A 25309-nucleotide genomic window follows, 5' to 3' on the forward strand; every position below is an offset into this window, starting at 1 on the left:
GAGATTAGTCATAAAAAAAACACAGCTTTGCAAGGAAAAAGTGTATTTGCAATATTAAAGTCAAAAACTTTGCAAAACATAAAAAAACCTCACGTACTCTGTTTAAAGTCACAGGCCCGATCATTTCAATCACACCACAGGAAACGCTGCAAGAATGAGTTAACGAGGATATTCAGTAACTGATGCACAGACACCGAGATCACATCAGGAGGCTTTTGGCTTCTGAATAGTTTCGGTTCATGGTGATGCTTATGTGATGAAGTCAGGATTAACTCCTTCTTGTATCAAATACAATTTGATTAGGTCATTTCAATTCAATTTTATTTATATAGCATCAAATCACAACAAACAGTCGCCTCAAGGCGCTTTGTATAGTATTGTACCCTACAATAATACAGAGGAAACCCAACAGTCAGAACGACCCCCTATGAGCAGCACTTGGTGACAGTGGGAAGGAAAAACTCCCTTTAACAGGAAGAAACCTCCATCAGAACCAGGCTCAGGGAGGGGGGGTCATCTGCTGAGGGGGGGCTGAGGGGAGAGAGAGAGACTAATAATAACTAATGATTAAATGCAGAGTGGGGTATAAACAGACTGAAAAGAGGTGAAAATCCACCCCCCCCCCCCCAAAAAAAAAAACAGGATCTCTAATTTTTTATTTACCCATTTATTTTTACCTCAGATTCATAATATGCTGCCATGAATGTGCCGTATTTAAGACCATAAAACAGCAGTGGGAATGAATCATGTGTTTAACATACTAAAAGCTTTCGTCACCTCTACAATGATTAACAAACTTTTATTAGGATGAAGTTACAGGAGTGAAAAACATTAATATTTTTCCTGTGTGGCCTGTGAAGCTCTCAGAGTGAAGAGCGGTTAGTGGGCTTCTCCAGACCATACTGAGGAAAACTGCTTTGATTAGCAAAGAAAAGCTACATTTTTCATTAACTCAGTGCTGCTAAAAAGAAACTGATGATATTTGTCCACAGAGAGGCCCTGCTGGCTGAAATGGGCGTAGCTATGCGAGAAGATGGTGGAACGGTTGGTGTGTTCTCTCCAAAGAAGGTAAAAAATGTATTGTACTTCTCCAAAACATCACTGTGATCTAATACCTGCCACTTCAGTTATTCACTGCTGTGCTTGTTTTACCCCCAAAGCCCTCTGATAAGCCTAGAAAGCCCGAGCCCGTCTTTATCGACACAGTCGGGCTGTTTTCCCCCAACGAGGTTTGTAGCTCTGAAGTGTTTAAAGTGTCTCCTCTGATGAGTGCTCGAGCCTCGCCGAGGCCGATCAGACGAGAGTTTCTCTGTTTCATTAAGTGTTATCCTAAATCTGCTTCATTACTCACTCCCTCAGTGCACTGAAGGCAGACATGGGTGTAAACATGGGGGAAAAGATAATAGCACTGCCCTAATTTCAGTGATTTACGGCTGCTTGCTTGCAGCCCCAAAACATCTGACTCCATTAAACAGTCCATGCTGGGGAGCTGCGGGGAGTGACTGCATGGTTTTAACTATTGCTGATTGTTTGATGTTTCTTACTGAGAGAGAGTTTGTGTTTCAGACCACCTGATGTGCACAGCTGACATATGTTATAATGTAAATAACATATGGATGTTGAATGCGTATTACTCACCAAATGTTAACAGTGAAGTATTCCCCATTCTCTGTCAGACACCTCATTTGGTGAACCTCAACGAGGATCCTCTGATGTCCGAGTGCCTGCTGTACTACATCAAAGACGGCATCACCAGGTTAGAGGCTCACACGTTACAGAGTAATGAGAGGAAGGTGGTTCTCACCCTGGGGGGACGACTCGGGGAAATGTGAAGTTAAAGGAATTGATGTAGAAAGTAAAGTTTGCTGAAGGTGTTAGGCTGACCTTTACTTAATTAAAACTCAACTTGGATCTTTTTTATTAGATGCTGTGTAAAAAGTGTGGGGTTAGCTTTGATGAGGGGCACGCCAGAGAAAGTTTGAGAACTACTGTATCAGGATAACACTGGTTCTTTAATGCTAACCTGTGTGAGTAACTGAAGGAGTTCATCCCAAATGAAATGCGTTTATTTCCCTTCTGGCCTGCGGTGCAAACACGCTCTCGTCACGTGGCATCATGTAATGCTGCTTTGTCAGATTCCTGTACCTCCCTGTTCTCTGCCAGCGGTTTTTGATGAACCAGCTGTGGCTACACTGCCCACTGAGGGATAACGGTCCCCACTTAGAGACCTGCAAAGTCCCTGTTAGGAGGTTGGAGGGGTTACGGTAACATAAGTCACAGGTTTATCAGCCAGGAGATCAGGTTTGGGTCCCAGTTTGACCTTTGATTTTAGCACTTCGTTTTTTTATTTATTTTCACACACACGCCAATTTACTTAGTTTTTGCCACAAATTGTAAATTAAAGATGGACATTTGTGAGGTTTTTAAAAACCAGCAGGTGGATGGGAACTCTGGAAAAATGTCTCTCTCGGTCTCTAACCTCAGTCGACACTTTCCTGATGAGTTAATGGGCGGAGTCACAGGGTTTGCTTTGCTACCACATGAGCATGGATTGCTCCTCAGTTTCACCTCCACACTCATAACATCTGGGTTCAAAAAGGAGCAGGAGAAGCCGAGTCTCTCCTCAGAAAACAGGACCTGGTTATTCACTCAGCTCGGCGCTTCATGTAGGAGCTGTTTTCTTTCGACCAAAGTAAGAGTACGGCTAAGATTATAGCTCAGCTCAGGAAGAGGCCATCAGTGATCACTTCCTGTCGCACTGTCACGAGCAGGAGCCTCTTGTCGCAGGTAGACAGACGCTTCCTCCTGCACAGCGATCCGATCTGATGGTGCCGTTCAGAAGACAATAAATAGTGTCTCTGAACTGTTCACAGTAATTTGAATGTGATTTTTATTTTATTTTTTTTGTTTTTGAGTAACCAAGTCACGATTTCTGGAAAGACACATTGCTCCTTACAGAGGGGACACATCTCTACAGCTGATGTCTCCGGACTCACACCAAAACAGTGTAGATGGATAAAAAGCACTACAGGCCAGAGCAAATGTTACACACTGACGTGTATTATTTACTTGCTCTCAGGTTACTGACTTTTCTGTTCTTCAGGGTTGGTCGTTTAGACGCCAGCAGCCGTCAGGATATAGTCCTCAGTGGTCACTTCATAAAGGATGAGCACTGCACCTTCACCAGTTCTACTGGCCCAATGGGAGAAAGTGAGAGATGTTTATTTTGCTCCACAGGCTTGTAGCTGCTCACATCAAAGTTAAATATTGCTGTAATATTATCAGTGAAGCCTCATATTGAATTTCCTGTTCCTGAGCAGCAGTTGTCCTTGAGCCCTGTGAAGGGGCTGAGACGTATGTCAATGGAAAGAGGGTGACAGAACCCACTGTTCTCAAATCAGGTCGGTGCTCTTCATCTCTGCATAACTAGCAGAAACATTAATGTGCATAGATTTAACTTGTGCACTCTGATTTGCGATACCCTTGCAGGAAATCGCATCATCCTGGGTAAGAGCCACGTGTTCCGGTTCAACCACCCTGTGCAGGCCAGGGCCGAGAGGGAGAAGAACCCCTGTGCTGAAACCCCTGTGGAGCCTGTGGACTGGGCCTTCGCTCAGAGGGAGCTGCTGGAGAAGCAGGGCATTGACATGAAGCAAGAAATGGAACAGAGGTGCTCTTTCAGGAATGAGGATACAGTAAAGATCCCTACAGATGCAGTGTACAGTGTATTATTGGGCCTTAAGGTAACAATTAGTGTGTGTACCTTTACAAGTGTGCAAAGGTCCATATTTGCACAGTTTCTTCTAGATTTTAAAGTGCAATAAAGAAACAGTTCATTCAAAGAACAGCAGATAAAGCAGTGCAACCGCCACAGAGTCTGGATCATCTGATAGCTCCGATTAGCTAATCTGATTATGGGGTGCGCTATCTATGCATTTGTTGCTGGTCTGCAAGCTGCTTTGTAACCCACCTCCACCGCGGTTCCTCCTTTTCATGCTCAGAATCACGTCTACCGTCATTAAAGTCTGATCTGCTGCGTGCTGTGGAAAGATGGGGGGGGGTCCTATCTGAACTGCTAACTGTAGTTTCCACTTCATCCGAGGCTGAAGCTTCATTTTACAGTGTTAGTGGTTTAAAAATCGCTCACTTTGTTTTTGTGTCCTCAGGCTGCAGGAGCTGGAGGATCAGTACCGCAAAGAAAGGGAGGAGGCCAGCAACCTTCTGGAGCAGCAGAGACTGGTACGGTCAGAAGAGTGCAGCTTTGACTGCTGCCAACAGTAATCATTAAAGTTAAACCAATGGAAAATGTAACAGAAAGATATTTTTTAAAAAGCAGAGTTTAATAATCACATCAACAAACTACAACAACAAGCTTGTCCTTCGTTTCTGATCCTCGTGGCTTCGGGAGAATCCACAGTATTTTTTATTCATGTGTATTTGAATTGAATTCTTTGAAGTCTTTATTTGTATAGTTATAAGCCACGGTACATTTTTTCTGTGCTTTAATTTTAAATGCAGTCTTTTGGGGCCTTTCATTTCACCGGTTATTAATGAATAATTTACTGACATCATCCTAAATGGCTTGTTCATGCATTTAAAACTTCAATAATCAATTATTAGGATTATGAAAGCAGACTGGAGGCTCTTCAGAAGCAGGTGGACCGTTATTACCCAGAAGGCCCTGAAGAAGAGGAGGAACCGGAAGAAGAAGGTAAAGACAATTATTCCTCGACACATGTCTACATCTGCGTGAGACGTAATCACATCTTCACCACATCTGCTTTCTGCAGTGCAATGGACGGAGAGGGAAAGAGAGCTGGCTGTGTGGAGCTTCCGTAAGTGGCGATGCTACCAGTTCACCTCGCTCCGTGATCTGTTATGGGGAAACGCCATCTTCCTGAAGGAGGCCAACGCGATCAGCGTCGAACTCAAGAAGAAGGTTAGACGTGTTGTTGTCATTAGACTCTTCAGTATGTGCGCAGGTTCTTTAATCGTGCTCCCCCTGCAGGTGCAGTTCCAGTTCGTGTTGCTGACAGACACTCTCTACTCCCCGCTGCCTCCTGACCTGTTGCCCCCCGAGGCAACTGAAGACAGAGAGAAGCGACATTTCCCACGCACCATCGTGGCCGTGGAGGTGCAAGACCAGAAGAATGGAGCAACTCACTATTGGACATTGGAAAAACTGAGGTGGCCGAACATGCACCAAGTCTTTGATTAATAAAATCTAAACTTGTCTTTGCTAACAGAAAATTCCTTCAGTGTAACAATAAAAATGTGTTTAGTTCTCTTTAGATAGCAAGCCAGTTTATTTTGTTACAAACATGCTCTTTAATAAGTGCACTACCAGTTAAAAAATGTCTACCAGCCTAACATCGGGCAGCAATAAAAGCATCCACCTCAGCACTGTTTGCTTTCTTCCCACTGTTTCTCATTAACTCCCTGCTGTGCGTCTTTTTATGTCTTCATTGTCGGTGCTTTCTGCAGGCAGCGGCTCGATCTCATGAGAGAGATGTACGATCGTGCTGCCGACGTGCCCAACAGCACCACCGAGGACTGTGAAAATGTGATGACAGGAGGCGACCCGTTTTACGATCGCTTCCCCTGGTTCCGCCTGGTTGGCAGGTAAATGCTGAGCAACACCTCGGGTCAGGAATAAATAATATAGAGATGAACAAGACCAGGATTACTGTTAATGCTGCAAGTTGGACATTTTATCATGGGAGTCCATGGTGATTACTTTGCTTTTGTAGCCAGCCTCAAGCAGTTACTAGAGGAACTGGAGTCAGCTGTAAAAATTGCCAGTAAATATCTTATCAAAGAGCACATTTCATTGCGTCTGCTCTGTGTGTGTCTGTGTGTCTGTGTACAACACACAGACCTGCAGCTCTGCCAGAGACAGAGAGCAGAGGAAAGAGAGGGAGACAGCTGAGAATGTTATTTTATTTTATGAAGTCGCTGCTGTGAGCGGGAAGCAGAAAAAAGCAGAAAGACCTTTTAGTTCATTTAAAAATGTTCCTGAGAGTAAAAGCTCCGGGCACTGGGGTTGGAAATGTGGCTGTACTGCATGGAGTGCACTGATGGACTGAAGTGATGGAGACACCTGCATGAAGCAGTCTACAGCCCGTTTCATTCAGTCTGAATCTGCCTGGAATAACAGCGCAGTGATGAAAACATTTGATGATGATGCAGCCCAAATGATGACGGAGCTTTTGTCAGTCCTCCTACTCAAAGCCTGCTCTTTCTTTCTCTTCCACTTTGGCACACGGCCTCCCAGTCTCTCTCTCTCTCATTCTCATGCTCCTGTTATGTAATATTAACCATCTCACTCACTCCTGTAAAACAAAATATTATAAAATGTGTCCCTGAACTGTTTTTTTTTCAGGTTCTTCAGTCAGTCTGTCTAAATAATAAAAGAGAAAACAGGTGTACATATAGCCAGGTGCATTATGTTTAATGATGTTCTCTTGGGAAATGCATGCAGCACATGTTTCCATATATTTAAAAAAGTGGTTTAAATGTAGCAGTTTGGGCTCAATTAATATATAAATGAATATAGGCCCAGCTTTATTTAAACATGTGTGGCTCCTACAATACCTCGAAGTGACTGGCCGCTAATTTCTGTCATTATAGGTGCAATAAAGCATGCTCAGGAGCAAATGAATTTATTTCACACACAGAAATACTGACTGCTGGAGCTCAGCTGCAGCACGCTGTGTGCTGGAATGAGAACACTTCAGAATTTGGATGAAAGTCCTCCAGTTTTTAAAGATTTCTCCTGTATCACAGTGATCCAGTGACAGCTGCAGTGAGTGACCTCCAGCACTCACCGAGCACAAATGTACCTGTGGATTTTCTACCTGCATATTTAAATCTGTGTGTGAGGCCAAATGCCAGGGAAGGCTTGTGTACGTGTAATAATACTTGTTTGAGACATCTTGCTCATGGTTGAAATATATACTCCTTGCATAGCCAGTAGCATTCCCAGCATTTATAGCTTCCTGCACTCTCCCGTCTGTCCTCTCTTTCTCTGTTCTTTGCTCAGCACTGAAACAGCACTAAAGCTGCTTCTGGCTCAAAGGCAGGAAGGTTCTCTCCTGTGGATCAGTGTGTGCTTTCTATCTGACTGTACTAACCTAGTTCCCGTGTCTCTGGCTGCACCAGAAATCCCATTTTCAACACATGCATGAGCGAGCGCATGAGTGACCCCACCCCGTCCCCGACCCTTTCCACCTCTGAAATTACTGAGCTGGCTGACTCGCAGCGGGAGGGTCGAGGGGAGGAGGAGGAGGAGGATTTGGAGGACCTGGACGATGATATCTTTTTGGACGACCCGAGCTCGGAGCTCGGGGGAGAGGATGATGATGATGATGATGCTGATGATGATGATGATGATGATGATGATGAGAGAGAGCTCTTCCGAGGCTCCGGCGAAGGCCTGGATCCCTTTTACGACCGCTCACCATTATTCAGTGTAGTGGGAAGGTTGGTGAGGTTTCAGGAGCATGCTGGTGGAGGAAACTAGCTCTTTCGCTGAGACGCAGGGTCTGTTTCCCTTGACAGACATTAAGGTAGATGGAACAGTGTTTTTGAAAATGCAGTACGTAACACATCAGCGATACAAGTGTACGTTTTCACAAAGTCCCCCTTGTGTCGTGGGCTGGATATTCATAATTACACAAAACATGCCCAGACCATGCTTTGATTTCTTATGTGGCAAGCGTGAGATTTGATCATACCTCCCCTACAAGGTCATCTCTTTGTGCACTTCTGGACAGCTTCCAGGACGACAGCTATTTTTGGATGGCTTCCTGGAAGGCTGCGTCAAAAAGATTGGGTGAATGTGCTGGGAGCCAGATCAGGGACCGTCTTGATGTGGCTGAAAAACTCCAGCATGCACCACCTCAGGATGTTACAGCAGAACTCTGCACTGCCGGTCTGACCCTGGGGCACAGATTCTCAGTGCACAGCCCTACAGCGCCACCTGCTGGGTTGGAACTCAGAATGTTGGTGCCTGCCATGTTGAGTTTTTTAGTAGTTGAATGAGAGGCTGGAGTGCTAAGGTATCAGCTAATGCTAGCTAGCCCAATTAGCAAGCTGCCTCCATATGGGGTGCAACACACAGGTACACACATCTGCTTTTAAATACCAACCAATTAAATACTAAAGTTGAATTCATCCAAACTGATGCAGAAACTTATTGAATGCTCTCTATCACACAGACTGTTATTATTTGTGCTTTAAAAAGCCATCACCAACTCTGAAGTTGCATCATATCTTTAGGGATTGACTTGTTTTTGGAAACAGCCTCGAGTGGCTGCCGGAGGAACTGCAGGTTCGGCACCTCCATGTTGGCTTGATTCTGCGGCCCTGGACTTTGCCGTTTGGCGCTGACCTGCAGCACTGAGTTCCACCCTTCCACTGAAAAGTGCAGTTTGGTCTTTGTATTGTAGCTGGTGACCCAGCTGCCATTACCAAGGATAATCCCGAACATGGACCTTGGATCAGTTTGACACAGAAGCTGATGTTCATACAGTCCACAGTAGATCTGCGAGTGAAAGCGGTCAGTGGTGGCCGTCTAAAGTGATTTAAAATAGCAGCCACACTGGAAAAGCTGCACAGGGAGATGACCCTGAAGGGGAAATCAGTCAAATCAAAGTCAGATTTTTAGAGATTTTCTTTTGCTTTTTGCTTTCAAAGCAGTCTTCTCCAAATTCCTGTCCACTCAGGACGTCTGCTGCTTCAGTGTTAACGCGGGCATGAATCGTTTCAGTGGGAAAGCTCCAGCTTTGCCTACATTGTATTTCACTGAGCTTCTTAAACACTTCCCACTTGCTTAATGTCTAAACAGACACTTCCGTTGCTTAGTTGTGATTGTGTCTCTAAAGTTCGAGCTAAAACCGTTCACTACCACACTCTGCAGGCTTTTCTTCATACGCAGACACTGGAGTAGACATTTCTGGGCTTGAAGGTTTATCTTCTTATCTTTAATCTCATTTCAACTAGATGCTTATTTTTGTTTGCTTTGCTGTTTTTTTTTTTACAAAGTAGCTAGCTGGGTCTCATTCATATTTAAATTCAGCGCGGGGTGGGTCAGTTCATGCCTCTCGTTTCTCTGCAGCGCTGATGCTGAACGTCACATAAAAGGTCTGATGTGCAAAACGGAGCAACAAACAGCGAAAGGCTGTGAAGCCTGAATACGTATGAAAGAATCAGAAATGACTCAATGGTGTTCAAGGAAGACTCCAAATCTCCAGATGAAAGAGCTGGTTTCTGCTGCAGCTGTGTCTCTCAGGCATGCCAGAGCACAAGTCTTTTCATTTTGACCTTTTTTTGTCGATTTTTACGTGAATACATCTGATGATGAACTCATATCCCTATTTTGTACAAATTACCACTCCGGCCGAGGAGGTGCACTTTGATTTCTGATGTCATTCGTTGGTTTTTGATGTAGCATACAGTCTATGAAGCTGTTGGCAGTTTTTATTCAAGCTGAGCCATGTTCCGTATGATGATTTCTGTTCCATTTGCTTTTAATTCCTTTTGAGTCGAACAGTTGAAAGCATTTTTGTTCACCTTTTTTGTCCTGAGCATGCCTTATTTGCACCTCACCAATCTTGTCATAAGCCTGTCCTTTTTTTATGCTGTCCACCCTTAAATGTCTACCCCTATTGGCTTGTGGAAAACGTGGTGTCTGAGCAGAAGATCAGTTATTGAGTTATTCCTAAGGAAAAAGTTTGTATTGCAGCTGTTCCCAAAGAAAAATTAGTCTGCAGCGAAGCATTTCCAAATGTGAGTGCTTCGAGTTCTTTGTAGTGTTTTCAGAGGCATTTCCATCATAGCAAGTGTTCATCAAGCAGTGCATTAAAATTAATTCATTGCTTATGAGGAAAACATCTGCTCTCCAGCTACGTCTTGAGCTGGTTTCCAATATTTTAAAATCAATATGAAGAATTGAAAGTTTCCCCTTAAATATATGCTCCTTAGCCTCACTAAGCCTTCATCAGTACAACCCAAAGGTTTAGGGTTTGCATGTAACCCATTATAGACCTGATTAGACCATCATTATTGGATGTTGAGGAAAAGCCCCTCCAAAGCAATAGTAAAGGGCAGCCATGGCCGTCGCAAGAGCAGTCCCAGCTTCTGTTTGGTTGCTTTGCAGTTCTGTGTTCTGTTGTCCAGTCCAGTGATTTTTATCAAGTGTGGCACGTCTCCCCAGTCTGCTGCTTTTTAATGCTTTTTCTCCCTCTGCGGCTTCCTGTGCAGGGCTTTTGTTTATCTGAGTAATCTGCTGTATCCGGTTCCTCTCGTCCATCGCGTGGCCATTGTCAGTGAGAAGGGAGAGGTAAAGGGCTTCCTCAGGGTGGCGGTGCAGGCCATATCAGGTAAGGCTCAAACCCTCACCCTCACGATCACTGAGGCGATTGACGGGACAAGCTGTGTGTGATTTCTGGAGGGAGTGAAGTGAAGGTTCTCTGTGTTTCCCTCCAGCTGATGAGGAGGCTCCCGACTACGGCTCCGGAGTGAGGCAGTCGGGCACTGCCAAAATCTCCTTTGAGGATCAGCAGTATGAAAAGGTAGAGAAAATCACACTATAGTTCTTATTGGTTTTTACAGTGTGGGATTCACCTCTATATGCAGTTACTCCCATCTGTGTGTGGGTACTGAGGTGTTTACTGAAACAGGACACGCATGCAGGACGCTGCTCCCACTGCTTCTTTAGATTTTTAACATTTTTTAAACCTTCATCCAACAATGGCCATACGAGCGAGTTCCCAGTTCTGAACATGTCCACATATGACGGGCAGGACTGCTGTCAGCAGGGCAGCAGATTTATGACATATGAAGAGGGTTTACACATATTACAGGTTAAATTCAAAACAGCTGCTGCAGCCAAAGCAACAGTGAGTGTGTGTGTGTGTGTGTGTGTGTGTAGCAGTGTACTATGTTGCATTAAATGCTGATACTAATGTGTGTGCAGAAAGCACTTTGAGTGAAAAGTCCATTTAAAGCTGTGAAGGAAAGCTGGCAAAAGGCAGTTAATAGTCATTAATATCAGTATCAGGGCTCTGCCAGTACAACAAGGGAACATCTGGCTGTAATTAAACCTGTAATTACACCTGTGTAACCTGTTATATTAAATTAAGGTTAAAGTTCTGTCTTTTTCTCTGAGCAGCATTGTCTTTTATGACTGGATTGGTTCATTGCCAACATGAAATAAGCAAAGAATGAATTCAAAAATCTACATTTCTTTGCTCATCACGGGAGGAAGAAAAACACTTTAATTGGTGCTGCCGTTAGAGCTCCACAGGCTCTTCCACAGAGGTGGTTGGTCAGTGGCTTTGTGCTGATCTCGAATGTAACCTGACCCACAGCTGGTCAGGCTCGCAGGTAGAAGTCAAACACCTTTGCTTCATAACACAAACAATCTTAGGGTTATACCCAAAGTTATGTTTCTAAGGTCCAGATTGGACGACAGGCTGCAGGAGCATTTTCCTGACTTGTTTGGAAATTTTGAAGCCTTTTTCTTTACCCTGGAAAGGATCGTGTGATCATACACAGATGTGTCTTCAGGCCTTTCTGTGCTGTAGAGCTCACACTGTTAATGCTCGTACTCCCTCTCCCACTGATGTTTGATTTTTCACCTTTAGGAGAACTTATTTTAGCATTTAGAAATCCTTTGGTGTGTATTCATAGAAACAGCCAGCAAACACAAAAGCCACATTTTGAGTCATTTCCAGACCTTTTATCTCCTTATTTTATAAAGACATTCAAAAAAAAATAACCCACAGCTATCATTAAAATTGCTTTTAAGAGAATTCCAACTACACCTGGGTGCCTGAAACAGGTGACTGGGTTTAAAAGTTTCTCTTATTCCTCTACAGTTAATGCAGTGTTGTTCCAGCCCTCAAATTTAAGTGGAGAATGCCCTTAAAGCCCTCATTATTATATATCATAACTGGAATATGTAGACAGCTAAATGAATAAATTGTATCCAAAAATCCGTGGACACGACGGTGCCAAACTGTTGACCGCTCTGCTGTGCACCTTGCTCCTGCAGTTCCAGTCGGAGTCCTGCTCTGTAGGACTGTCCCGTACCGGGATTTCTCAGGAGGAGCTTCGCATCGTGGAGGGAGAAGGGCAGAACACGGAAATGGGGCCGTCAGCTGATGAGGTCAACAACAACACATGTGCGGGTAATTTTATTTTACGAGTGTGTGTGTGGTAGACTCACCTCAGACTGAGAATTCTCATTTGGATTTGGAGGGCAGACGATTGCAAAAGGTTGTGTGGAAAATATTTGTGGACAAAATCAGTCCAAATTCTTGCCTCCAGCTGTCACGGCGCCAAAAGCAGACTGTGTGGCGTGTGAATGCTGAGGACTCAGAGGCAGGAAGATGGAGTGTAACAAAAAGTGAACTCGCCAGCTCCAATCCACTCCTGGCCTGTTGCAGCATTGACAGCATCTACCTGGAATGCAACCCACCAGAAAAAAACATTAAAAAAATGTCTTTGCTGGGTATTTAAACATCACTGAGATTTGGTTAATGAGTTTAAAGGTCAAAAAGTCGTCTGTTTGGGTCGTTTAAAACGCATCCTCCTCGACATGTCGGTGAACTCCTTGGACAACCAGGAGATTTGAACCTAGATACTTTAGTTTGATGAGCACTAATAATATTATATAGAACAGAGTGTTTAGGTGAGTTTCTTCAGCAGCGGTGGGAATGATGCTCTAATGAGTCTGTCGCAAAGGAAAAAGCACAAAGGGCAGAGGCCGTTTTAATCAAGCAGCCACTGATATAACATCCATGCAGTCTTTGGCTGTTCTATTCATTTTCCCCACAGATTCCAGGAAGTTAAAATAATGAACAAAAACACAGTGAAAGAGTCTTTCACTTAGAAATATGTATGTAGTATTTCCCCAGGGTTTTAATAACTGCAAATCACGAATGTCAACACCATCAGACCCTTCTTACTGGGAGGGAGCGCTGCTGTACTGCTGGATGTGGGAAGCAAGTACTGACTGCCTGTGAAATACACTGAGTGATGGTGCTGTGATAACAGCCGTTTCACAGCTAAATCAAATATCATCAAATCTTAATTTAAAAAAACAAAGAAACATGCATTTGGTTTTTGGAATGGTTGAGATGCTGAACTTCATCTCTGAAACTTCCAGTGTCCTGGAACAGTGACTTCTCTGAAATTTAGACATAACAGCCATGGATGTATGGTTTTCAATGGGAATCTTTAACCTGTGCCTATTTTTCCTTTTGGTTTTGGTTCCTGGCAGCTGGCTCAGACGAGGTGGAGAATCCCCTCAAGGCCGGTCTGGATGGAACGCTCGATGCGACTCTGGAACACCTCCGGATCGGGAATGTTTTCACCTTCAGAGTGACGGTCCTGCAGGCCTCCAGCATCTCTGCAGAATATGCCGACATCTTCTGCCAGTTCAAGTAAATTTCTCATCAGAATATTTCCACTGGAGATTGTCAGTGTTGTTCTTACAGTTTCACATGTAAACTGTGTTTGAACTGTTTTGTCTGCAGTTTCATCCACCGCCACGATGAGGCCTTCTCCACCGAACCGCTGAAAAACACAGGCCGTGGCCCTCCTCTGGGCTTCTACCATGTGCAGAATGTAAGAAGAGTGTCCTGCACATCTCTACATGCTGTTACGTGCTTTAATGGTTTACACTTTTAAATCTGCTGCTTTTGTTTTGGTAGATTGCTGTCGAGGTTACTAAGTCCTTCGTGGACTACATCAAGACTCAGCCGATCGTGTTTGAGGTGTTTGGACACTACCAAAAGCAGCCGTTTCTGCCTCTGTGTAAAGATGTCATGAGGTACTGTGTTTGCTTATAACATTTCCTGCACATATACAGAGACTGTAACAAACATGCTCGCGTTTCTTCATATTATCATGTAACTGTGTGTGTTGTTGCACCCAGTCCACTGCGCCCCTGCAGGAGACAGTTTCCCCGGGTGATGCCTCTCTCCAAACCAGGTAAACAAGCTGCTTTGCTTGAGTCCTACCATTTATTCCTGTTGCATTGTCTTTGTATTCGTCTGCTTGCAAGTCACATCATCTCGGCTTCATGTTGTTGGGTGTGAGCAGTGGATTCTGACGCCTCGTCGGACCGGGAGAAATCGCTGGAGCTCATCCGATACCTGGTCCCTGATGTGTTCAATGGGGCGCTGGTGGACTCGCTGTCAGGCCACGCTCTGTCTGCCGCCGGCTTAGCTGCTTCCTTCCTGCTGGAAGGAAACGAGCAAGCTCGGCTGCCGGCCCCGCCCATCTCTATCTGTTCAGTTATTAAAGCTCAGAAGCCGGGTTGGTCACTGATGTCACATCCAAGAGAATCCTGCAACTGAAAACCCTTTTTCATATCTAGTGTTTATCCAAGTGTGACTTAAATGACGCTCGTGCATTTTAAACACGTGCAGGATCTAACACTGAAGCCCTTCCAGCTACAGCGTCGTGTTCGGTAACTGACTCGCCTTGAAGCACACACACACACAAAGACTCAGTGTCAGTTACTAGTTGCTGAGTTGGTGGTAAAAATGAAGTTAATTGATATGAAAGGGGGGTTTTCATGTGTCAGGACTCTGCAGTTGGATTGGCCCTCTGCTGTACTGTGTGTTCACTGTTACGTGGTGCCCTCTCCTCACAGTTCCCTCTCTGAGCTCCTCCAGAACTCGATCACAGTGCCTTTCTTCTACAGCAGCACTCTGATGAAACTCTCTCACATGGGAATGTTAACTATAATGTACATTGTGCTGCATATTTATATATATAACACATGACACACTTAAGACTTTATTGATCCCTGACAATAAATTCACATCTGACAACAGAGAAGGAATCAATCCAAAGAGGTGCAAACAGATAAAGAGATCAAAGCGAGCAAAAACAAACTGCTCTCGACCAATAGCAGCACAGATATTTGGCAGGTGTGTGTTTATCTGTCACATCCCTTTTGAGCTTGCTGCGTGTCCAAAAACAGACTGATGAACAGCTAAAAACTTGATATCAGTTATCCACCAATTACATCGCATCCCTAAAAATTACACTTTTAAAGCACCTTTAAATTATTTAATATGTAGCACACACTTCATACATAATTTGTGCTTTGTAGTTACAATTTCAGTGCATTGATAATGCAGCTACAGGGCTGCCATAACTGACATCTGTGCCTTCATGTATCAGCAGTGAATCTGAATTTAACAGATTTTCCACATTGATTCAATGTAGCAAAATTCAATAAAATAAAACAAAAAATGGTAAAAATGGTCATGAAAACAACTCTTGAATCCACAGCAGCTGCCCTGCTCTGATTCAACACTAAGGAAAAAGCAAATGAAAGAAGCGCCACCTGCTGGCTTCTACGAGTATGCAGCACATTAAACTGTACTATATTTAACATGCTATATTTACACATTCAAAATCGATTTCTGCTTCAGCCTGGGCCAAATTCGAGGGCTGCATGTGATTTTTTTTTTTTTTTCTTACCTCCAAACTCCTTTTGGGAACTACTTGAAATTACAGGAATTTATTTAACTCATAGTTGGTCTTTATTTACATTATAGACCAATTATACTGAATGTTACCATTAACCATCCAGAGACCGAGGTGTTATAAAGACTAAAATGCCTGCTGTTGTAAATATCCCCACTTGGTCCCTTGAAGGTTAAAGGAGAGTGCTTTGTGAAGAGTTTATGATATAAGGATGGTTCAGACTGTCACAGAGAGCATTTATCTTTGATTATCTAATGGCTTTTGGTGGTATTTTAGATTAACTAGAGGTGCTTAAAAATCTGCTAAATGAAACCACTGAGTGGTTCCTCTTTCCCGGCACTGATTTCCTTTCTTCTTCCCTTTCTCTTTGGTAGCTCTTCTCCCCACTGTTAGCTGCTAGCCTGCACTCAGTTTACCCTCAGTAACCCCCTCTGATCTTTTTCAACACAGTACCTGCCACCAAGCTGACAGCCGTGACCCGTCCACAGGCAGGACCCTGCCACTGTAAATACGATCTCATGGTTTTCTTCGAGATCTGCGAGCTGGAGGCGAACGGCGAGTGAGTATCCCGTGTCGTCTGTGGAGCAGACTTTTGGGAGAATTTGTTGAAAATCTCTGTTGTGAGTCTTGTTTTGTTTTTGTCATTCAGCTACATCCCTGCCGTGGTGGACCACAGAGGAGGAATGCCCTGCCATGGCATGTTTCTCCTGCACCAGGTATGTCTCTCACACTGGGAGCAAAAGATCCTAACTCCTAGCTGCAGTTTGGCTTCACAGCTCTGTTCTGAGAGAGCAGCAGCAAGACCCCCTCCCGCAATGAACCTGTTCAAAAGTGTGACTCTTCCCTGTTTGATGCAGCAGGAATGAAGCAGAGCTAAAGCCGCCCCCATTTGGGTCGTTGTTGTAGGGAACCTGCTCAGTGAAAGCATCATCCTCTGCAAGCTTTGACAAATCTTTCAAACACAGATCCTCTGTCCTTCTTCCTTCTGCAGGGCCTCCAGAGGAGGATCACTGTTACCATCGTGCATGAATCTGGAGGTGACATAGAATGGAAGGAAGTCCGTGAGCTTGTTGTGGGTAAGAAGGATTTTCAGCCTTTCTAAAGCTGAAAACATTTTACCATCGGTCTGCGTGAGCCGTTCTCACTGAGGCGTTTGTGCTTTCCCAGGACGTCTGCGCAACACCCCCGAATCTGATGAGACTCTCATTGACCCCAATATTCTCTCTCTCAACATTTTATCTGTGGGGTATGTCAGGCCCACGCAGGATGACAGGTATGGACTAGATGTGATCGTGTAAACAACAGATTATGTGCAGACTGAATGTTCTGCGTTCCTGCAGCTCAGCTGAATTCGGGTCTGATGTTTGTGGGTCTTATCTGAGAGTCTGCAGCTCCTGCACTGGAACACGACACACGGCAAATGCATGGCACGTGCAGGGTGACCAGGTGTCCTACAATTTTATTTTAGTAACACAGCCTCCCACAGTTCGATTGGCTCCAGTTTAGCAGCGTCAGCACATGCTTACAGATTCCCTTCACGCCAGCATAGCTTTTTTTCTAATTGAGATATATCAGATAATATCTGCCCCTCACAGTTTCTTTGGTCACATCTGATCTGTTGGGATCTGGTCACCCTAAGTTACATTAGAAGCTGTAAAAAGCATGGCAGCAGAGTCGCAACTTGAATGTTATAAAGAAACTCAGCAAATTCCCTTTTTAGATGGTTATTGCTGCCTCTGCATGAATCTGCTGTAGCTCCCTCTGTGTAACAACAGCAGGTCACAGCCACAGTGACCATCAGTCACTTCCCTTAAAGCTGCAGGTTTGAAGTCACTCGTCCATGCTGGCTGCGCGACCCTCCCTGGTGTTAGTATATGCTGCTGTTGGTTGTCATCAGTGCACCTACATGTTGCGTCTCACCGTGTTCATCACCTCTCCTTTAACCCCTCTCATCACTGCCATCATTAGCTCTGCTGACCCCACTGCAGACTTAAAGAAACATGTCATTATTTTTTATTAACCCAGCACCTTAATTTTGCTCTTACTGACAGTACAAAATAAAAATGCATGACCTTTGAACCTTTCCAGCTCCACGTTTATCTTTATGTAAGCGCAAAATCACGAACACACCTTTAACTTTGTTTTTTTTTACTCGATACAGTTTCATTCGTTGGACATCAACATTTCATCATCACTTTATTAAATCACCTGATTGACCTTCAGTATTTAATCGTCACACACTTTCTAATGAGCCTGGAAATGGTGTTTCTGTGATGGAGTTTGTAAAAAAGAATTGGAATAAAGAGGTTAGAATGAGCTGATATGATTGTATAACAGGAAAATATGTTGTGGCTGTTATGCTGCAGGAGAGAGACTCATATCCTCAGACTGTGTATCCTTTCCTTGCCTCCTTTTCTTGCATTCTGGTCACTTCCACCACAGATCCAAGCCAAGGAGGTGAGAGAGGAGTCGAGCCAGCAGGCATTTAATAGAATGAGACATCCGGGCTGCAGAGACAGCATTTTAAAGTGGTTTTAATTCAGTGCAAAGTGTAGTCCAGCAGCAGCATCTGCCCATTGCTTTGTTACAGCCTACTGCTGTCATGAATTCACAGCGATGCACAGTGTGATGAGAGCGCAGAGATATCATGCATGTTTTTGATCGCACACTAACGGTGAAGGGCAGAAAGAAAAAAATGAATACAAAACACAGTTTATTTGTCCCGTATATATATTCCAGTTCCATTCCAGAAGATTTCCTTATGATGCACCTGCACATCCCTCTGCTCCCCCTCCTCTGTGTGTGCACTGAGGTTTGATCTGAGAGTCAGGCAGAAGGATGGAGGAAAGGGGAGTCGAGGAGGCACAAAGCAGAGAAATCTGCACAGCCTAATGTTAGCATCCCACCAGCAGAGGGCAGTAGGTTTCTTTTAAAACTTGTAGCCCCATGATGAGAATTTGGGGTTTAAGCAGCTATCGATGTGTAGATGGATCATTTAAATCGCACAGTTACTGACATAAAGATGCCATTAAGTCTTTCATGGTTTCCCTTTTAATATCTAAACTCACTGAACACTAACCTCATGCATGTATGGTAGCAGCATATCTCCACACTGTATTTACAGTATTAGAAAAATAAGAGTGAAGATTTCCTAATAATGTCCTTTTATCAAACCTGTTATTATTAACTGTAATTATTCCTGTGACCTTGTTTTTTTTTTTTTTTCTCATTGCTTAATCCCTCTGCTTAACCTTTCCCAAAAACACAATCAACAGCATCATCACTCAGATTTGGGTTTACCGCGTTTTAGTGAAAGCTCCACCTGCACTAACCAGGATCAGCCTTTCTTTAACTCTTTGTCCTGTTACGGCCTCCGTGGCCAAGACTTAAGCTTAAAGGCAGCAGGTCAGGCTGTGGTCCAGTGTGGTCAGAAACTAACATCGAGGTTTATGATGCTAACAGTTTTCTCCCTCCAGTGCACTAACAGAATGTTGTTTTTTGCTTTTGCAGACAGTTTCTTGATTCGGACATGCCTAGGTATATTATTTGCCTCTGTTTTCATGCCCTTAAGTTACACAAACACCTCATCTTTCTAACATCCTGCACACCCTCTGTAGGGATTTTATGACCTTCTCCCTGACTCTGTCATTCCTGTCAGCATCTCATCTCTTTGCTTCTCTGGCTGTATTGGATGTGCGTTTGAGCTTGTGTCGGGCTGATGATGGACAGGAGCTGCATGGCTCTGCTTTGCTTCATGTGGACTGTCCTTGGCTGTGTCTCTGCTGGAGGTGTCGTGGGGCCAGCATCAAACTCTCGGTTTCCTCTTCAGCTGATGAGGCAGATTTTTGAACTTTTCCTCTGTCTTTGTCCTGTTTGTCTACAAATGCTGCTTTATTTGCAGATTACATAGAAAAGCTGCATCAAAATGATTAATCTAATATGAGCTGCAGGAGTTAAACTGACAGATTTCCCTGTGTGTGTGTGTGTGTGTGTGTGGGGGGGGGGGGGGGGGGGGGGGGGCACTGTTTGCCAGTAGAGGGTGGTAGGAATCCATCACTAAAACACAGCATAACTGTACAAAGGCAAACAGATATTTAGAAGAAAAAAGAGGTAATTTTCTGCTTTTGTCTCTCAACACTGTTTATTATGTTCATTTTTTTGGCCTTTACAGTGAAGCAATATTTTGAATCCATGGATATGATTTTGTTAGTCACCTCTAATCCCAAGAGTCCGAGTGTTTCCCATCACAGTTACAGCATATTAACAGGAACACTGTTCACCCGCTATTACTCAACTGCTGCAATATGGATCACATCATTTACAGTACGCGCTCTGGCACCATACTCACATGCAGCTATTAAAATGTAATCCAGTGAACCATTACCTCAGCAGTAGCACTTTACACAAATCGCTGCAATGTTGTGAATATTTTTAAATCCTGCTCGTACCTCAGTGAAACTGCGCCAAACACCAGAAACAAATGGCTCTTCACATGTTACGCCAGCAGCATGACTTCAGTGCTGGCTGCCACATTTTTAGGAGGCAGTAAAGTGCAGAGAAGCACATGTTGGTGGAGTGCAGAGAGGAAATTGCTTCCTTGTAGTGTAAGCGAACAGGTTTCTACTACTGGGAAAGACGTGTGCATGTGTGAAAGTGTGAATTTGTATGAACTTGCTAATTACTGGCAGCAGAGAAGGCACTTCTCCTTCATTCCTGCAGAGCAGCAGTGAGCTCTGTGCTCGGACGTCTGCTTTCTGCTCGCTGCTCACGTTCCCACAAGGTCACCTCGGTCCAAGGCCAGTGGGCCCAACATCTGAACCTCATGAAGGGTCCGTTCGGCCTGTTTTTAATGGCTTACAGAAACATTAGTTTCCTTTTACAGTTCTTGCTTGAATTATCTTTTTTAAATTTAAGGCAGCACCGGGCTACAGGCCAGAATAATAACCAGTTTCAGTGTGTGATTATTTCCCCTCGGGGGACTCAGGGGAAAACTGTGTACATTAGTGTGTGGAGTAAATCATTGGAGGAGCAGAAAGGAGCACCGCTGTGCTCGAGGAGCCTCCTCATCAGCCTTCCTCACAGAACTTCTCAGCTGGATCCGGATGAGCTTTCCGATCCACGGCGGTGAAAACAGGCAAACAGCATCCCAGCCACACAAGCGCACAACCACAACACACTTCCTGACTCTCACTCTCTATTCTTTTGCTGATTTCCTCTTTCTCACAGCGTTTCCCTGGGAGATGGCCATAGGTATTTCACTGCCCCGCCCCTCATCTCACCTCCTCGCCTCTCATCCCTCCATCACCTTCCATTCTGTGCCAGTATTCATCTCAGCTCTCTGTGTTTCTGTGATGTTTCATACAAAGCCAATCATAACTCAGTCAGCTTGTTGCATGCAAAGCGACCATATGAGCGCTTTAGTTTTATTAAAAACTAGAGAAATATTTACTCAAATGTTTATATATTGCACAAGTGGATCAGTAACTTGATTTTGGTTCTGTTTACAACTCATAATATTAGGACATATTTTTTCTGCTTAAATAGTTTATTAGTGGAAATGTTTTGGATTTATGCAGTTTTTATGTTTACATGTGCAGAGTAAACTTTAGCATGGGTCACGCTCTCGAGGCTAATTTGTTGTTTTAGCAGAAGAGCCTAAGTTCACACTGCTGATTCAGTTTCTTGGCTTCTTCTCCCGTCGGACCACCTCAGAACTTTCTTCCGCTTTGAGGCTGCTTGGGATAGCTCCATGCACAACTCCCTGCTACTAAACCGAGTCACTCCATACGGGGAGAAGATCTATATGACCCTCTCAGCCTACTTGGAGGTACAGTACAGTGCCTGCATTCATACGAAGGAGAAAAAGCTCTTATAGTATCAGAGGTGACGTGTGAGTTACTGGAGATGTTGGAAATGTGTCCTGTTTTATGACTTGCAGATGGAGAACTGCATGCAGCCTGCAGTTATTACCAAAGATATCTGTATGGTGTTTTACACTCGGGACACAAAGCTCTCAGCTTCCCGTTCAATCCGTAACCTTTTTGGTACGGGTAGCCTAAGAGCTGCAGATGGGTGAGTCTGACATTTCAACTTTAAAAGCATCATTTAGCTCCTCTCTTCTCTCTGATAGACGTCAGTAAAACGATAAATGCTCTCCCTCACTCTCTTTTTTTAGAAACCGTGTAACTGGAGTTTATGAGGTCAGCCTGTGTCACCAGGCAGATGCGGGAAGTCCTGGTAAGAGGCAAGAAAAAAGGCCCAGTTTTGCATTTAGCTCACCCTTCCAGTGTTTCTAATATTACACCCATCCCTCACCAGGAATGCAGAGGAGACGCAGACGGGTGCTGGACACCTCCGTGGCCTACGTCCGTGGGGAAGAGAACCTGGCTGGATGGAGGCCACGTAGTGACAGCCTCATTCTGGACCACCAGTGGGAGCTGGAGAAACTCAGCCTCCTCCAAGATGTAAGAGGGAGTCGCTTAATTTTTACTGGCCCCCAACTTACAGAAGCATAAATCAGCTATTCTTGCCCTCTGCTCGAGTTATACCTCACACAAACACATCCCAATATCATTGAGCTCAAGCAAGAGCCATAATGTCTCCAGCATCTCTGCGTGCCAGAGGAAGCTCATTTCTGCCACTTTCTGTCACTACTCACAGCTCCTGGCACTGTGCGGGGGTATTAACATAGATCATGCAGTAAAATGACAGTTCCCCCTTCATGCTTTATTCTCCCTTTAGTACAGTGGACCATTGCAGCTCCTACGTCCCTCCAGATGCTGCACCAGTGCATTTGCCAGTCTTTTGCTTCCTGATTTTTAATCAGTGGATAAAAATAATTAGCAGTCATACGAATAAAACCAGTTAAGACCTATAGTATGTAAAGTTCTCTGACATATGAGACTGAAAGCGCCGCAGAGAGCATCTCTGCTCCGTGCTCCTGATGGAGAGCTTTCCTCTTATTTCCAGTTCAGGCAGGAATCACTGCCTGCTGTCAGCGACTGATGTTTTTCTCTCAGGTGGAGAAAACCAAACATTACCTCCTGCTGAGGGAGAAGCTGGAGTCCACGCTGCTCATGGGCCCGGAGTCCCTTCAGTCCTGTGTCACCGATGAGCTGAGCGAGTCTCCTCAGCCTGCTGAGATAGAGCTGGAGGTCGGCTGCACTGAAATCACCACTGAGAGGCAGCGGGAGCTTGCTGCTAAGGTCAGCCATCATTACTCTGTGACTCTGATTCTGATTTCATACAATCATTCCTGTCAAGTGGAAATGTGGTGTTATCATGTGACGTCTCCTTTCTCTCTCTCAGTGCTTGCGGCTGCTCACTCACTCCTTCAACAGAGAATACAGCCATGTGTGTGTCAGCGCCAGTGAAAGCAAGGTAGTGCTGAGAGAGACTCCCCTTAAAACACACACACGAAGCAAACCTGATCCACTGTGTGTTTGTGTGCATTTACAGATCTCTGAGATGTCTGTCACATCGTTAAGAGACTCCACTTCAATCTCTGCTCTTAACACAATCACTCCCTCCTCTACATGCCCTTCACTGGTTGAGGGCTGCTACAGCAATGCTGATCTCAGGTCAGTCCTAACATTTACATGGTTGTTGTTAATAATTATCAGACCTGGTCACAGAGGACCTCTTTCCTCCCTGTTAATCCCAAAGTGCAGAGATTGGCTGCAGTACACTTACAGGATGCTCCTCAAAGAACACGAGGGACTGGAACATCATGAAGAAGCATCTACAGCTGCTTCTAGACAAACATCCCTACATTTTATTTTATTTTTAACCATCTGTTTAATGTGAAATTATTCTCTTGAGATTCCAAATTTTGAAGGAATTCTTTATTGAAATGCTTTACTGGTGCTTTTTTGTATAAAATGAAAATGGCAGCTGCCATAAAGTGGCTCATGGTGCAGTGATGTCTATATTACCTACAGAAAGTATCAACAACTCCAAAACTCTGCCAAACACCCAAAAATTGAACCTAATGCAGGGGTGTCAATCATGTGGCCCAGTAGCCAGAATGCCCCCCCCCCCCCCCCCCCAAAGGGGGAGATGCTAACATTACTGCAAAGGAGTGAAAATAAATAGAAAGTTCAAAGTATTTTGTTTGGATTATAAACAATGAAAAATGTAGTTGATTGGTTTCAAAAACACTAAACGTGAAGGTTTGTGCTTTTATACTAGATCCACTGTGAAGGCTTATCCTAACCCTGTGATCATACTGTGCTGTGTGATTGGCTTTATCTACTTGATAATTGAGTGAAATGGAGAAAGTGGGGATTCCCCATATGTATCAGCTGACCTCGGTCCCTGAACAGCTGGCTGTAGCTGATAGTGAGAAACTTCCAGGTAAAGAGTCAGTCTGTTTATAGGAACATCAGTTCTAGGCTGCAGTCTGATCGATTAGCCTGTGATGCTGATTTCTGATCGGCAGAGCATCGTCTAACATGTTGGTCAGGGATGACTCATGGCTATAAATCTTACAGACTATGACTCCTCATTGAGCAATATTAAAGCCATACCTACTGCTCAGCCATATTGCTCTGCCCTAATTTGGAAACAAATAATAAAACTGTTAAATATTTTAGGGCAGAGTAGTTTAGCAGGAGGTAATCAGACTTCTGCTGAAGGGTTTCTGTTATGAAATGGAGTTGTAATGGTATCCTGACCTCTACATTTATTTGATATTATTATTCATCACTGGAAAATATTCCCATCGGTGATGGGTCTTGTTTAAGGTGTCTGAGGGGATTCATCTGTTTATCATCTGTTCTGTAAATGGGTGGTTCATCAAACGTGAAAACATCTTTACCTTAAAAGAAAGGCAGGTTATTATTGGACTGGTCTGTCCCATTTCAGGTTGAATTAGGCTGGATGTAGTGCACAAATAAAAATGGGTTTGACTCCTTAATCTAGTATCTAAACACCTTCTATCAAAAACATAATGAATATTACATACAATATTTTTTAACCCATGAACATTAACATTTTTGGCTGTAGCTCCACAGAGCCACAGAGCTCATTCTGTGCAGGAAACAGGACGGTACTCTTATTTTGAAATTCTGTGTTTGGTTTGCTCCTGTAGGCACAGGGGGGCTGCTTTATTGCTAGAGTTCAGAGCTTCTCTGTTTTTACTGCAGACCACCTGTCCCTCGCTCTCGTGCCGTCAGCCCTGCTCCTGATGCACCACAGGATGCAGAGGCCAAGAAGTCCATCAGTGGAGCCTCTGAAAGCAAACCTCAGACCCGGAAATTTGTCCCAGATATCCAGGAGATTCGAGTCAGGTGAGGATAAAGAAGTCACTTCCGAAAGTTTTATTATTTGAGCCTTATTTCTGACCCAAACATGCTATTATTTCATCTTTATCTTTCAGCCCCATCGTGTCAAAGAAGGGTTACTTACATTTCCTGGAGCCAAACACCAATGGATGGGTGAAGCGCTATGTTGTTGTGCGGCGGCCGTATGTCTACATCTACAACACGGAAAGAGACGCAGTGGAGCGAGCTATTCTCAACCTGTCCTCTGCCCAGGTGGAGTACAGTGAGGACCAGCAGGCAATGCTGAAGGTTGGTGATCATCCAAACTCTCCGAGACTCTCTGATCAAACCATCAGGGGCGCTGCAATAAACTCTCACGGCTCTCTCCACAGACCCCAAACACATTTGCTGTGTGCACAGAGCATCGTGGAATATTGCTTCAAGCCACAAATGACAAAGAGATGCATGACTGGCTGTATGCTTTCAACCCTCTCCTTGCTGGAACTATCAGGTAAGTCAAAATAGCACTCAAA

General features: G+C 44.2%; 1 protein-coding gene across 2 annotated transcripts in view; it reads left to right on the plus strand.

Annotated features, from left to right (window-relative positions):
• The window catches only part of kif1aa (kinesin family member 1Aa), a 50216-nt gene that overhangs the window by 21501 nt on the left and 3406 nt on the right, over window positions 1–25309 (plus strand). The window contains exons 16-48 of one of the 2 annotated variants that reach the window (XM_030728239.1): window positions 993–1068; window positions 1677–1756; window positions 3104–3210; window positions 3321–3401; window positions 3490–3670; window positions 4167–4239; window positions 4621–4711; window positions 4791–4939; window positions 5009–5187; window positions 5485–5622; window positions 7162–7482; window positions 10264–10382; window positions 10489–10574; window positions 12059–12194; window positions 13289–13451; window positions 13545–13635; window positions 13722–13840; window positions 13946–14001; window positions 15964–16072; window positions 16163–16229; window positions 16505–16589; window positions 16681–16786; window positions 19024–19050; window positions 21226–21340; window positions 21452–21585; window positions 21689–21750; window positions 21832–21977; window positions 22533–22718; window positions 22822–22893; window positions 22972–23093; window positions 24660–24803; window positions 24893–25085; window positions 25169–25287. In XM_030728239.1, the coding sequence (XP_030584099.1) occupies window positions 993–1068; window positions 1677–1756; window positions 3104–3210; window positions 3321–3401; window positions 3490–3670; window positions 4167–4239; window positions 4621–4711; window positions 4791–4939; window positions 5009–5187; window positions 5485–5622; window positions 7162–7482; window positions 10264–10382; window positions 10489–10574; window positions 12059–12194; window positions 13289–13451; window positions 13545–13635; window positions 13722–13840; window positions 13946–14001; window positions 15964–16072; window positions 16163–16229; window positions 16505–16589; window positions 16681–16786; window positions 19024–19050; window positions 21226–21340; window positions 21452–21585; window positions 21689–21750; window positions 21832–21977; window positions 22533–22718; window positions 22822–22893; window positions 22972–23093; window positions 24660–24803; window positions 24893–25085; window positions 25169–25287 (3933 nt within the window). The remainder of the gene's footprint in view (window positions 1–992; window positions 1069–1676; window positions 1757–3103; window positions 3211–3320; window positions 3402–3489; window positions 3671–4166; window positions 4240–4620; window positions 4712–4790; window positions 4940–5008; window positions 5188–5484; window positions 5623–7161; window positions 7483–10263; window positions 10383–10488; window positions 10575–12058; window positions 12195–13288; window positions 13452–13544; window positions 13636–13721; window positions 13841–13945; window positions 14002–15963; window positions 16073–16162; window positions 16230–16504; window positions 16590–16680; window positions 16787–19023; window positions 19051–21225; window positions 21341–21451; window positions 21586–21688; window positions 21751–21831; window positions 21978–22532; window positions 22719–22821; window positions 22894–22971; window positions 23094–24659; window positions 24804–24892; window positions 25086–25168; window positions 25288–25309) is intronic. The other variant, XM_030728240.1, reaches the window with a different exon arrangement.

This window comes from Archocentrus centrarchus, chromosome 4 (assembly GCF_007364275.1).
Source record: "Archocentrus centrarchus isolate MPI-CPG fArcCen1 chromosome 4, fArcCen1, whole genome shotgun sequence".
Lineage (NCBI taxonomy): Eukaryota > Metazoa > Chordata > Actinopteri > Cichliformes > Cichlidae > Archocentrus > Archocentrus centrarchus.